The sequence below is a fragment of the Neomonachus schauinslandi genome, chromosome 15 (genome assembly GCF_002201575.2).
Source record: "Neomonachus schauinslandi chromosome 15, ASM220157v2, whole genome shotgun sequence".
Classification (NCBI taxonomy): domain Eukaryota; kingdom Metazoa; phylum Chordata; class Mammalia; order Carnivora; family Phocidae; genus Neomonachus; species Neomonachus schauinslandi.
Window position 1 is genome coordinate 4,552,199 of NC_058417.1, and position 15,111 is coordinate 4,567,309.

A 15,111-nucleotide genomic window follows, 5' to 3' on the forward strand; every position below is an offset into this window, starting at 1 on the left:
CGATGCACCTTCGGTCAATTTGAAGACAAATATTAAGTGTGCAGGAATGGCTAGGCTTGAGTGTGAGAGAGGAAGGCCTGAGGTTTGGGCAACCGGAGGTTTAGTAGATGACTCTCAGTGTCGTCAGATCTCACAGGCTTGCTTCTGCCTCCTGAATCTGCACCAGACCAAGTCAGGTGAAAGTGGGACAGACAAAAGTGACTCGAAACATAGTGACATGACAGTATTACCACGTGTCTATGTCCTGTGCCATTCTGGGAATTTAGGGAAGAGAAAGAAGAACCCGAGTCTAGGAAAGAAGACTGTGCAGGGACATTGCTTTGCCCGGTTCTCCAATTTTGCACCCTAGTGGCTATTAATCTAATCTCTCTTCTTCTAAGCATGCTCATGTCCGTGTGTGGGGGGGTTCTTTGGAGGTGGGGGCAGAGCATCTCCTTGGATTCTGCATTCCCCCAAATAAGCAGGTGCACAGTGGGGCTCCAGTCGTGAGCACTGGCCTATGCACCGTGGCTGCTAATGGGAGATATGCACCTCTGGCTCTTCATCATGAAATCATCAGAGTCTCTGAAGGTCACCTTGACCATCGCCCCATTCAGATGATCAAGTCCCTCTGAAAGGCTTGAATAATTAGCTAAGAACCTGTCCAGTTAAATGGCTTGCATAATTAACTAAAAACTATTTTTGAAAAATAGGGATTGAAGAAATTGCTCACCTGTCAGCATGAACTGATAGGCATTGTCAGAGATGGAGAAGATGTGGGGCGGGGCCTCCTGGCGCTTCTTGCCTCGGTAGGCTGTCACCACCTCTGCATTGTACACCGGCAGCCACTTGTAAGGGTTGACCGTGATGCAGAAGAGGCCCGAGTAGGTCTGAGAAAACCAGAAAATGTGACATGTGGATCTTGTCTTTACTCAGAGAGCTGGATGGAATAGGGAGATGCTGAAGGGCGCTCACGTAGATCATCCAGGCTGCGTAACGCTCTTTGAGGTTGTTCAGCACTCCAGGCTCGTGCAGGTGGGTCATCATGGCCATGTCCTCGATCTTGTCAAATTTGGGAGGGTTCATTGGGAACACCTGGTCACTGTTGAGAGTGAGTGTCTAGGGATTGAGAAGAAAAGCACATGATGGAGAAGGAGAGCCAATTCTGTGAACCCCGCTCTACTTGGTGTGGTGGAAGTAGTGAGAGATGGCAGGTAAATCACCCCATTAGCATGAATAGCTTCATGGGTCATTCCCAGAGATGATCCACAAATAACTGTCCTTGATTAACCCAATTCTGGTCAAACTGCATAGCCAGTTCCGGTCTCATGCCCCCCCCCCCCCTTAAGTGTGCCATCGTATGTGCCAAGGATGAGTTACCAGTGTGCACAGCAACAGAGCCCTTCAGCCCTCAGGGTCCCGGTCGGACTCAGGATGGCCCAGGCCCCACGGCGGTTTGCCTCTGCTTATCCCATTTGCTTTGAGTGCCTCAATGAAACCAAGGTTGGAAGGTGGGAAAGGAATACTCCAATGTATTCTGTGCGTTTCCACCTCAATACTTCTGCTCACGTGGGTTCCTTTGTCTGGACTGTCTTCATTGAAATTATGTTCAGAAACCCTCAAAGTTCAGCTCAAGCCACATCTCTTCTGTGACCCGTTTCCTGTCTCCCCGTCTTTTCAAGGCTTCCATAATTCCTTACAGCTCTGCTCTAATAGTTACAACATTTGAACTTGCAGCATGGCCCGTGGCTGAACAATATTTCTGAGACTATTACTTCATTTCCCTCCTCTGGGTTTGCCCCTTCCGGACTCCCCCACTGCTGGCTCTGCACTCCATTACTCAGGAGAGGTAGAAAATAGGGCAGAAAAGAGAAAGAGCCTATAAAGATTTCTGGCTTCTGTTTTCCCAAAGCCTAAGGACTTAGAGAAGCTTTGAGGGTTTTAGTGAAAAGACAAAAGGAAGGGGATTTGTTGGTACATGCAAATCTCTTGAGGAAAGGAGACTCTTTTGCCCCACTGCCCTACACTAGAGACACCCAAAGTAGCACAGGGGAGATGGAAAAGTCTGTGCATCCTGAAGCTTTAAGACTAGGACTTGTTTCTTAGGAGATAGTTCGGGGTGGGGTGGGGTGGTGGTGGTGAGATCCTCAGTGTGGTATGGTGTAAGGTCCTGAAAATGAGGCACAACCATAGGAGGGGACCCCAAGAATGACTGAGGAAAACTTATTTCCCTCCCAGTGAAAAGAGGCTGAAATGAGAGGTTAAGTTCAATAAACAAACAAACAAATAAGAAATAAAAGAAAGATCTGCCTCGTATGCCTGAGTTTGTGAACTGAGAGTCATACCTACCAGGCACATCTTGAGGTGCTGAGATTTGCTTTCATTTGCAAAGGGACAGATGCTAGACGTGGTAGGTGTCCAGTAAATATTGGATTGAACGATGCACTATAATTCTCGACATTAAGCTAGGCATCGCCTCCAGCGTTTCCTCTGGAAGTCACTCCACAGCCCAGGGAGGGATATTTGCCAGGCCCACCCAGCCGTGATCAGCACCAATCTCTCCCTTAAACGGTCCAACCTCTGCCACCCTCAACTTCCCCTTTCTCCAAAGCAAATGTCACAAAAACTCTCAAAGCCCAAGTTCTGGAAAAGTGAAAGAAGCAGGAGTGAAGGTGTTTGCAATAGGAGCTTTCACCTGTTACTTCACTATGGAAGAGGTAAGTGTATGCATTATGTTCTACCTTCAGATTCCTATGGACCAGCATGCGATTTCTAATATCCTGCTCCAAAGGCAAGTGATCGAGAACATTGGAGATCAACACTTACCCGGTCATCCAGGGTCTTGACTGTGAATTTGTCATTTTCCCTGCTCTGGATTATACCTTTCACGTACATTTCCTTATCATCCACTGCAAAGCAGGCTTTCTTAGAATCAAATGGGCGGTTTTGTGCCTCTATTCTCTCCTTCTCTGGCTTCCGCAGGTAGGGAGCTGCTTCTCCAAAAATGGCCATTTCTGCATCAGAGCTCATGACTGCAGGGGGCGCTGGGAAGACCAGGGAGATGGTTGAGTCTGGAGTTTGCAGTGACTCCTGAATGGGAAGGGCCGCACCGTTATTTCCATGCAGACAGGGGGCCAGATCAAAAGCTCCTGGTATTAATTTAGGTCCTGGGGAAGCCAGAACCAGGTGTAGGGACTTAGATTGGGCAAGTGGGAGTGAGCTAAAGGAGAGACCGTACTCTAGGAAAAACATTTGAGGGGTTGTTTTCATCCCTGAGTGCTGATTTGGGGGGATATCTATTTGTTCAGTCCCATGAATGGAAGGAAGTCTGAACCAATTAGAGTGCGCTCAATAAAGGTGAGCCCAATGAAGGGGGATTTGAGAAGCACTTCCTTAATTACACATCATGTTTGAGCCGCATGATCTCAGCGCCATCCCCAAATCTTAAGGGCTTCTGAAAAGAATGATTGGAATGTTGATAATTCCTAGTAGAAATCTCAGACGGCCCAATGAATAGTAATGACTTGAAGGTAAAGTCTTGCCATGCTTGCTTGGCACATTCTAGGTAGCAAGCTGATGGGAGGCATTATGGCCAAATGCAGTGATTCCAGACATTAATGTGCACCAGAGTTACCTGGAGGGCTTGTTAAAACACAGATGGTCAAGCCCCTGACCCTGGAGTTTTGATTCTTAGGTCTGGGATGGGGCCTGAGAATTTGCATTTCCAGCAAGTTCCCAGGGGATGCTGAGGCTGCTGGTCCAGGGACCACATCTGAGAAAGGCTGGCCTAAAGCCTTCCTACAAGTGTGGTCCTAGAATCTGTTATATCGTACCACCCAGGAGTGTGTTAGAAACACAGAATCTTGGGGCGCCTGGGTGGCTCAGTTGGTTAAGCGACTGCCTTCAGCTCAGGTCATGATCCCGGAGTCCCGGGATCGAGTCCCGCATCGGGCTCCCTGCTCGGCGGGGAGTCTGCTTCTCCCTCTGACCCTCCTCCCTCTCATGCTCTCTGTCTCTCATTTTCTCTCTCTCTCAAATAAATAAATAAAATCTTAAAAAAAAAAAAAAAAGAAATGCAGAATCTCTGACCCACCCCAGATTACAGAATCAGAAGCTGCATTTTTAATGAGATCTCCGGGGGATTACATAGCAGACTGAGAAGTATCAGGTCTAAGTGCAGTGGTCTCCAAACTTCAGTTGTGTAGAGCAATGTCAGGGTGTGACAAGCAGTGCTTAATTAGATTAATATCTGCCTTATAATTCACTGGCTGGTGCGTGTGTTTGTGTTTGTGTGTGTGTGTATAAGTGCCTTTCTGCCTCTGCTTCTCCCTCTCTCCCGTTCCCTCCCACCCATCCTCTCTATAACTCCCTCCCCAAACCATCCCCCTTTTCTTGGGCCCTTCTCTGTTTTTCCCTGCTTGGAAGCCAGAAAATCTGGCTTTAAAGTCCCAGCACTGAACTTGGTCAAACCACTTAGCTTCCCTGGGCTGCTGTGTATTTCCACTTAAAAATGAAGTAGCAAGTCGAGCTCATTTCTAAGTCCCCTACAGGTGGTGCGGTTCTCAGATTCCTTTTCTGCATTTGCATCTGGTTGTCCAGCTCCCTCTGGATTCTGACCCCTGGACTCCTCCACTTTTCCCCACGTCGCTTCCCTTCCCTGTTCTTCCCCTTTCCCTTCCCACTCATTCTCCTGTAACTGATTATAGAGTGAAGTCACACACACGTATCCCCATAGCTCTCTTCAGAAAAGTTCATATTTTTTTAATGAGGATTTTTACGTTTCCTATTAGAAGTAGGAGAATTGAACATTTTATGGTTCTCTCTTGGAAGCCAGCCTCCCCCAGCTCCCCCGTTATGAAATCACTCTTCATTTGGTAACTTGTTTTATTATTCCTTCCTGCGCTGCTGTGGGGTTTTATTCCTTCAGAAAGAAAAGCATCTGCTTCCCTCTGGACCTTATTTGGCTAAGTTGCATCGTAGTTTTACTTTGGCCACTGGCTCTGCTGAACCATGGTGGTTAGATTTTCACAGAAGGAGACTGGAAGTCAGTAGCGGTCCCAGAAAGAGGGCCCCTGGCCTGTGGCCATTGTGCTGGTTCAGACTTTATCTGTTCCTGGCTAGTGGATCAAGACAAATTCGTGCAGGGGCGCCTGGGTGGCTCAGTTGCTTAAGTGTCTGTCTTCGGCTCAGGTCATGATCCCGCGGTCCTGGGATTGAGCCCCGTGTCCAGCTCCCTGCTCGGCGGGGAGCCTGCTCCTCCCTCCCAATTGTGCTCTCTCTCTCTCAAATAAATAAATAAAATCTTAAAACAAAGAATTCATACACATAGCTTTCCCCTTCCCTAACAGTGGTCCCCAGGGTTGTGGCTTAAGTGGGCTTTACTGTAGCGGTTCTCCAATCTTGTGTTCTCAGAATCCCTTCACACTCTCAAAAATAATTGAGAACCCAGCAAGCTTTGGCTTATGTTGGTCATATCTACTGATATTTATCATACTAGAAATTACATTGCATGTTAACATAAATAATGTATTTTTATGAAAATGACTCTATTTTCCAAAATGAAAATAAATTAGTGGGAAGAGTAGCATTGTTTCTCATTTTTATGACTTTCTTTCTTCTTTATTTTTTTAAAAGATTTTATTTATTTATTTGAGAGAGAGAGCATGAGGGGGGTGGGTTGGGGTGGGAGCAGGGAGAAGCAGGCTCTCCGCTGAGCAGGGAGCCCAATGCGGAGTTCAATCACAGGACCCTGGGATCATGACCTGAGCTGAAGGCAGACGCTTAACCGACTGAGCCACCCAGGCTCCCCTTTAGAACTTTCTTTAATGCCTACTGAAAAAGACCGGATTTTCATTTCTGCTTCTGTATTCAGTCTGTTGCCATAAGGCTTTTTGTTTTTGTTTTTGTTTTTTTTTTGGTTAAAGTAAATACAATCTGCCCTTATGCAGTTATGTAATTTGGAAAAGGAAAGAGTATTTTCATTGTCTTTTCTTTTTCTTTTTAAACATTTATATATGTATGTATGTATGTATGTATGTATTTATTTAGTTAAGTAATCTCTGTACCCAACACGGGGCTCGAACTCATGACCCTGAGATCAAGAGTTGTACGTTCCACTGACTGAGCCAGCCAGGTGTGCCCCTTTGTTGTCTTTTCAAATAATTTTGAATAATCCTCTTAGATATTATCCCAGAACTTGACAAGTGGTCATTTCTTAATGGCTAGTTGCAATGTGGAATAAAATCTGCAACTGTATCCATGAATATTTTGTACTCTGTTACATTATAATCCATTGGTCTATATTTCAACTTTGAATGGATCTTTCCCCAAGTATGAATATCCTACATTAGTCATTTGGAAAATATTGGTTCATGGAGTTATACAGAATGTTGACGCATTTCATCATAGAATATAAAACAATCACAATCATTAACATCTCTACTGATTTCACTAGAAAATTCTTTAAGTATTAGGAAGTGGTCAAGTTAGTGGTAGCAGATGCATGTTTTCCAAAATTCTAATTCTTGCCTGAAAGCTCAAATATAGCATTAGTAACAAAGGCTGTCAGTTGTTTTCCTTGAAATGATAAGCACACTAGAAGTTCTTTCAAGTAATAATGGTGCTGCATGAATAAAGCGGCTAGTTCATATTGCAACTCGGACAAATGTACATGTGCATTTCCTCGAGACAACCATCAAACTCTGGTATGCAGCTGGAGTGCCTTATGCAGACTTCCCATTTCAGAGAGTATTATTAATACATGTATGCAAGAATTGAATTATACTAAAAGTAATAATTTTTGCTGCTGGAAATTTTAAGTAATTTTTAAGTAAAAATTTTTAAATAAAATAAAGCTTTTTTTCCCCCAGGGCTAGCATATAACAATGACAATGACTATTAGTCCAGTTTGGTGCCATGCCTTGATTTGTAATAAAGCATCAGAAGTTTTATCCGCCTTTGCTTTGCATCATTAGGTTAACACAGTGAAAAAAGGCAAATGGTGTCTAGGTATTATTGTGAAAATTGTTTTGATCTCATGTTTCTCTAGCAAGGTTCTTAGGGATCTCCAAAGATCCATGGGCCACTCTTGAGAATGGTTGCACTATGAGGGGATCTTGTCAGGTTGCAGGTTTTTGACCCATACATGATTCAGCATGACTTAGCATTAAGTATGGTACCCAAAATGTTGGAAAATGATCCACATCCAAATCATCTGCAACAGAATCTCTGTGGCTGGGACTGGAGAATCTGAATTTTTCCCAAGGGTCTCAAAACCAGTGATGTTTGGGAATCACTAGCTTAAATCATTATCTTGCTTCCCAAAGCCATGGCATGGTCCTGTTGGTCATATACAAAATGACTTTAGGCAAATATTTCTTAATTTTAATAACGATGTGCTCATTAAATCTATTATTTTATCAAAATCGAATTGTCATCAATCATAAGAGAAATTATTTTGAGTTTCAGAAATAAAGAAAAAAATGTGTCTTATGACAGTACTCCTTTCATTGATTGTAAGATGCTCTTCAAGTTCAGAGATAATATTTTGTGAAAAATGAGAAGAAAATTAAAATTGATCAAGTAGGGTGATATGTGTTCTATCTGTTTATGCCGGTGATATAAGGCAGTGTTTCTCACACTTTAGTGTGCATGCGAATCCAACTGGGCGTCTTGCTGAAATGTGTGTTCTGATTCAGCAGATCTGGGGTGGGGTTGAAATTCTGAATACCTAACAAATATCTCAGCTGATGGTCCACATTTTCATAGCAAGCATACAGGGTGGGGTGACTTTAAAAAACAAATCTAAGGGGCGCCTGGGTGGCTCAGTTGGTTGGGCAACTGCCTTCAGCTCAGGTCATAAACCTGGAGTCCCGGGATCGAGTCCCCCATCGGGCTCCCTGCTTAGCGGGGAGTCTGCTTCTCCCTCTGACCCTCCCCCCTCTTGTGCTCTCTCTCTCTCTCATTCTCTCTCTCTCATAAATAAATAAATAAAATCTTAAAAAAAAAAAAAAAACAAATCTAAGGAGGGGCGCCTGGGTGGCTCAGTCTGTTGAGCATCTGACTCTTGATCTCAACTCAGGTCTTGATCTCAGGGTCCTAAGTTCAAGCCCTGCGTTGGGCTCCATGCTGGGCAGGGAGCCTACTTAAAAAAAGAAAAAAACACAAAAACAAATCTAAGGGAAAAAAGGAATCAATGTAAATGAAAATGTTAGCTGAATTAGCAGTACTGGTGTTAAATGGATATCACAAAATGTGTGATGGTAGCATAAGACTAAAGCCTAAAGTTGGGGGGAAACTATAACAGCTCTTGGTCAAACTCAGTTTTTAGGCATCTCCGAGAAACAAGACTTTCATGTGGGTTTCAAGTCTCGACCAGTTTGGAGGTGCAGATTTTTCTCCTTTTGGCCACTACTCTAACCAGGACTCAGAACCCAGTATCTCCTAATTTTGCTACCTGGATGAGGCACGATTTGTGTCAGCAATATTCCCGCTGAGGCGTTATCCTGCCTACCTGAACGCCTTCAGGGACAGACAGCTCTTTTCCTTTTGGGCAGTTTTCACAGGCTGAAGATTCTTCTTGCATTAGACTAAAATCTGTCTTCCTGTAACCTCAGGACAATCGATCCTCATTCCTGCTCTCGCTAACAGCAGAAGGAGTTCAAATCATCTTCCCACAGGACGACCCTGTACCCATGTGATGTCTGCTCTGTGTTCTCCTTCGCTTTATCTTCTCCATGTTACACAACCCCAGCTGTATCTTCATCTGCGTCTTCCGTGATGTGCTTCTGAATCTCCTTTACTGTCATGGTGACCCCACTCCTGTTAATCTCCCAAAGTGTGACATCCAAACCACATGCCGCCCTCCAGCAGCCTGTGGTTCACCTCTCTTGACCCAGGTGCTGACTCACTGCTCACCGTCAAGCAAAGCCCCTCGATCCTCTGCCTGCGTGCGTGATGTTTAGGAATCACTAGCTTAAATCATTATCTTGCTTAGGTCTGATCCCGCTCTCTAGGCGTGACTCATGGTGCCCCTGGGCTCTACCCTCCCAAAGTCCCCTAATTAGCTCCTTCTCTATTCCAAAAGCTCGACTTGCTTATATATCTGCATAGCTGTGTCCCTTCAACCACCAACTCTGTTCCTGTCTTTAGGTGTCTTCTCATTGAGACAGCCGTCCCAGCCCACCTAATCTCCATTTGCCACCTTCTGACTGCTCCCCCTTCCTCTGTTTACTGTCAGGGTGCCTGACGCTGCTCTTGACTTTCATCCCTCCCCTGGGAATTTCTCAGCCACTGTATCTTGTCAGCAATCGTGGGGTCATAACTCAATCATACTTTGCTTTCCTTGGTCCTAATTCATCTAGAATGGTCTCTAATAAAACACAGATTTTGCAGGGGGATGGCAAGGAAAGGGTTTTTTATTACCACCCTGAGTGTAGGTTTGAACTGATCGCTCTTTATTCTCTCAGCATTATTTGTGGGTGAAGGCACAGCTGGGTGGGATTTAGGAGCGCAGACTCTGCTCAAGGAATAGCAAAATTAGCCTGTGTGTGAAAACTGAATCATGACAGTATAAACACTATGTTCTGGGCCAACTAACTATAGTGACCTGGAGCTTGCATGTCAAAAATCTGCACTGTATTTTATGCCTATTAGTATAATAAGCAAATTTGGGGAACGATTTTTCTTTTGGGAAAACCGACATATTTTGAAATCCGCCTTTAGGAATACTTAAGTAATTGGTTTCAATTTCCTCAATTTTCAGCTTCTTATGAATGCAGTAAGAATGAATATATGTAAAACAATGTTTGCTAATTTCAATTATTGTATTCCCAATCTGGTTGAAATTAACTCTTACCTTCTTGGTTTCCAAAGTGATGGTCAGTGTCCTTCAGGAACAAAGTGTCTTCTTGGGAGTTATTTCAGAAACCAAAACCAAACAAAAACAAAGACCAAATGAACTACAAAGAGTGTAAATAAATATAGAAACTGTGTTTGCTCCAAGTTCTACTTTTAAATAGGTACACAGTAGATGTGGCATGGAATTATATTTGCCATTTCCCCCCCTTGCTTAAATGATTACTCCTTAAATAATTGGTTAATTACAACATATGATTAATACTTTTAAAAAAATTTTATTTATTTATTTGACAGAGAGAGAGACAGCAAGAGAGGGAACACAAGCAGGGGGAGAGGGAGAGGGAGAAGCAGGCTTCCCACTGAGCAGGGAGCCCGATGCGGGGCTCGAATCCCAGGACCCTGGGATCATGACCTGAGCCGAAGGCAGATGCTTAACGACTGAGCCACCCAGGTGCCCCTGATTAATAGTTTTTTTAGAAGTATCTCTTGTGTGTGCAAAGTACCATGTCAGCTCCTTAAGACGAGGTGCAGAGAAGAATAAAGACAGTCTCTGCCCTACATGAACGCAAAATTTAGTAAGGGTTAAGAAAACGCTCAAATAAATCTTCAAACCAGGGAGAGTAACACCAATTGTAAAAGAGCCTAAATGAAATGTTATGGGGACTTAGAGAGATGATGTTACAGGCTGACAGTAGGGGGCTGTGGGCGGTCTGGAAAAAAAGAAAGGAGGGAGGGGAAATGATCCAAATTGTAACCTGGATGCTTGGAGCTAGTAGCCAAATTCTTTTGGCGGTAAGAGAAAGTGGTGAATTATAGGAAAGGCTCCTTTAAGGAGTCGAGGAAGGGCATTCCTTTAAATAGAGAAGATGAAGGTAGGTAGGGCAGCTGAAAATTCATCTATGACTAAAGTGTCTCCAGTCCAGGAGTTTATAACCTATATGATGATCTCCAGGAGCTGTGATAGTTGGAAAAATTTCAACATCAAATTTAATTTAAAGAAACTCCCATTTATTACGCAGTACTTTTGTGGAACCAAGGGGGAACATGTCATGAAATGCCATTTGGGCAGGAAGAGACATTTCAACACTTGGCTTACTATCTTGGTTGCCCCTTCCTTCTCTTTCTCTTATGAGTCTCTGATAATCTCCAGCTATCCCCTAAAAGTCTTACCAAATTTTTCAGGAAAAAATTAAATGGTTACATATTATATCCCAAATCCTTAGTTTAAAAGAAGTAAGACTTGGAGACAGAATCTCAGTTTCTTAATACAGGCTAAGAAGCTCTTGTAATTTCTTTGAACTTTGTTTCTTCTTTAAAATGGGACAGATGGACCAGAAAAAGCTCCAAGATTCCTCTTAGCCCTGTGAATGTATGATGGAAAGTACTCTGGTAGAGATGGTGGCTGGGAATCAAAATGTCACAAGCCTCCCAAGCCTGGAGCCCCTCCGAGGGATGCTCCTGCAGGGTCAGACACGACCCAGCGCACAATCCACAAGGCATGGTGTGCAAGACCAGTCTGGAAACCAGCCAATAATGACCACACTATGGTGCATCCTAGGGTGGATCAAATGCTTGGGAGAAATTCTTCCTGCCATCATTTCTCAGAAATCCTGACATGGAAACAAAATTTTCAGTAACTAAAAATTTCAAATACTAGTTCAAGGCAATTACAGAAGACATATCACAAATGAACGTGTTTAGGGATGCCTGGGTGGCTCGGTCAGTTAAGTGTCTGCCTTTGGCTCAGGTCATGATCCCAGGGTCCTGGGATCAAGCCCCACGTCAGGCTCCCTACTCAGTGGGGAGCCTGCTTCTCCCTCTGCCTTCTTCTCTCCCTGCTTGTGCTCTCGCTCTCTCTCTGAGACAAATAAATAAATAAAATCTTTAAAACAAAAAAAAATTAACGTGTTTATTTGCTAACTGCATGGTATAACACTGACCTAAACAATTAGGAGAGGGGGAGTTAGGCATCATATTCCGTTTTATTCTGCAGGTTATTATTATTATTTTTTTGGTCTCATAATTGCTTATATTCTTGTCTTTTTACTCTTTGTAAAAGCTTCTTGAAAGGCAGGTACCTGTCTTGCCGTCTCATCACCCATCTTGCCCTTAACACCGGACCTTACACTTAGTAGGTCTTCAATAAAGACTACTGTGTGGTCGGTCCTCCTTGACCAGTAACCTGATCAGGTTTAATCACAGCTACATGGAGCAAACAAGTGGGCACTTGTGGGCACTTACCTTGAGATGCTGCGGCGAAGCAGTTTCGAGAGTGTGGGCCCCCAGCTCTCTTTATACTCCCAAATCTGCCAGCCCAGCATTCTAACTTGGCTATATTTGGGGGATCACCATTTACTTGTGAGATGTAAATGCGTCGTAACCCTGATCTCTCACTCTTGTTAAATTACTTGGATAAATGATCAGCGGAGGCTGCATAATGCCAAGTCAGCTGTGTAGGGATTTTGACGTTGGACACAGATCTTTGAGACTTAGAGAGTCCTAGGGGCTGAGTGCACTGGGGCAGAGTGTGCTAAGAAGGTCGGTGAAGGGCAGAACCACAGGATAAATTGTCAAGCCATGGGCGATCAATAGCACGGACCGTAAATCCATCTCAACCATCTAGCATTGATATGAGATGGTTTGTGCCCCTTCTCAAAAATTTCTGCAAATTTAAGATGGACCATTTAACACATCCAGTGTTAATTATTTGTTTATTCTTAAAAAAAAATCCGCTGGTGAAGGACAGCTTTCTAAAATGTATTACATATCATGTTGTGTTTTTAAATCTGTATCTGGAATAGAATTTCACTTTTTCTTGATTGCTCAGGCATCTGGGAATGATGGAATGTAGTCATCTGGGATATTGGTTTTTTTGACTGATTTTACCCCTGTGCTGATTGTTTCTAGAGTGTTATGAATTGTGTTTATCTTTTATTTTTTTATTTTTTATTATTTATTTATTTATTATTATTTTTTAATATTTTATTTATTTGACAGAGAGAGACATAGCGAGAGAGGAAACACAAGCAGGGGGAGCGGGAGCAGGAGAAGCAGGCTTGCCGCGGAGCAGGTAGCCCGATGCGGGGCTCGATCCCAGGACCCTGGGACCATGACCTCAGCCGAAGGCAGATGCTTAACGACTGAGCCACCCAGGCGCTCTATCTTTTAGTTTTTCATAGCTTCATCTTCATGGCCAGCCTCTCAGGTATGGTTAGTATGCTTGACTCTACTAGCCTGAGTTTGCTTTCTCTAATTTGCCATAGACCGGGAAGCAGACCACAAAGTTCATTCAGATCAGGCTAAAGGAAGGGTTAGTAAATTCCAAGTGAAGTTCTGGAGTTCAAATACATGGTCTTTGTGACAACTTTTATGGTTCCATGGGGGATTTTTTTTTTGTTTTTTGTTTTTTGCTAAAACATAAGTGGTGGTTGAATGTGTAGGACCCCCCTAGCCATTGACAGCAATACGGAATGACCTGTTTCAATCGTATATGAGCAATGTTTGCTGAAGCGAGATTCTCATTCGGTCCTCCTGTGGGTAGTCTTGTACAGGTGGGGGATTGCCAAAGGACAGTTGGTGCCAGTCAGGATAAAATTGTGGGTAGAGGAGGAATAGACAGGAATAGGACCTCCGCATGGTGTTTTCCGAAGCGGGTTTGACAGAACGCTGGTTCTGAGGGAAGCTGTGAAATAAACAGTCCCGTAGTTAACTGAGTTTAGGAAACGTGGCAAATCCTGTTCCCTGCCGCAGAGATTCACCGCAGATATTCGTGTATTCAGGGAGAGGAGCCGTCTCTCGGGGAAGAAAGAGGAGTAACTTTTGTACCTGGTGATCTGATGGGGGATCAGCATCCTAGTCCCTGCTTCAGAAAACCAGGGGGAAGCCTGAAGGCTGTAATCCACATAGAGGTTGTCTCTGTTCCTTAGCGGCATTTGGCCCAGAAGAAAGCAGCAGAGCCATGAGGCATAAACACAGCTGCTTTTATTCGAGGGACAGCCTTTTGCGTGTAGCAGATGCTCAGTAAATGTTCCAGTGAATAAATGAATCAAGAGGATTCATGGGGAAGCTGTGAAACGGTAAGAAGGAGGATGGAGTCAGATTCAGTCTCAATAGTCGTGGCTTACATTTATTAAGAACTCACCGCACACCGGGCTTGATCCATATTGGCTCGCTGAAGCTTCATAACGGTTCCTTCCGTGAGGTTAAGTGCTAATATTTTTCTACTGACCTTTTTACAGGGAGGGAAATTGGGCCACTGACGACTGAAGTGAGCTGCCCAAGGCCACACAGCTAGTAAGTGGCAGAAATGGGATTCAAACCTTCTCTGGCTTGAGAACCACAAGGTCGTTGCCCCAGAGGAGCTGATGGGGACATGGGGACGGAGCACGTGGATAGGAAAGGATAAGCCACTTCTCCAAGGTCAAGCTAGGTGCCAAAATGAGTGGGATGCGCCGTGGGTTCGATGTAGGTACAGGGCATCTGAAACCCCTAAAGCATGTTGTATATGCAAAATCTGATCAGAATTGTTATTGATGTAGTGATCCTCTTTTGGAGCAGAAAGAGATCTGGAGAGGAGTAGGAACTGTGGAGATAATCATGACCTCCTTGCGGTACTTTCCAGTTCACACAGCACTTTTGTGTATTTTATTATGTTTAATTTTCTCTGCAGGCCTAGGGGTTTATAGTGTTCATATTCAGATTATTACTATTCCCATTTTCCAAAAGGGGAAACTAAGGCCAAAGAGGGTTAAGTGACTGGCTAAAAGGCCCCACAGCTGGTGGACAATAGAGGCAGAATTGAAATCCAGGGTTTCTGATTCCAAAGCCTTGCTTTCTCTTTTATTCTGTGTGCTCTTTTTTTTTTTTTTAAAGATTTATTTATTTGTTTATTTGGGAGAGAGAGAGAGAGATAGATAGAGAGAAAGCATGAGCACAAATAGGGGAGGAAGGGAGAGAGAGAGAATCTCAAGCAGAGTCCTCGCTGAGTGTGGAGCCTGACTGGGGGCTAGATCCTAAGACCCTGAGAACATGACCTGAGCTGAAATCAAGAGTTGGATGCTTAACCAACCGAGCCACCCAGGCACCCCCATTCTGTGTCCTGTCTTAAAGAAGGGGGACTATTACATGGGTGAGAGGAATAGGGAGGAGGTTCTAGGCTTAGGGATCATGGCTTTGGAACAAGACTGCCCCAGGTGTGTTTCAGGAAGGTTGGTCGGGCAAGCCTGGAGCAGAGGGTTGGGGTGGGCTGGGGGGTAGTATGAAGGTAGAGACCAG

General features: G+C 44.1%; 1 protein-coding gene across 1 annotated transcript in view; it reads right to left on the reverse strand.

Moving 5' to 3' along the window:
• The window catches only part of LOC110584477 (myosin-13-like), a 51,080-nt gene extending 48,071 nt beyond the window's left edge, over positions 1 to 3,009 (reverse strand). Inside the window, 3 exon segments of the mRNA XM_021694529.1 lie at positions 713 to 869; positions 955 to 1,098; positions 2,806 to 3,009. Coding sequence (XP_021550204.1) covers positions 713 to 869; positions 955 to 1,098; positions 2,806 to 3,009 — 505 coding nt within the window.
• Between the last annotated feature and the right edge of the window lie 12,102 nt (positions 3,010 to 15,111).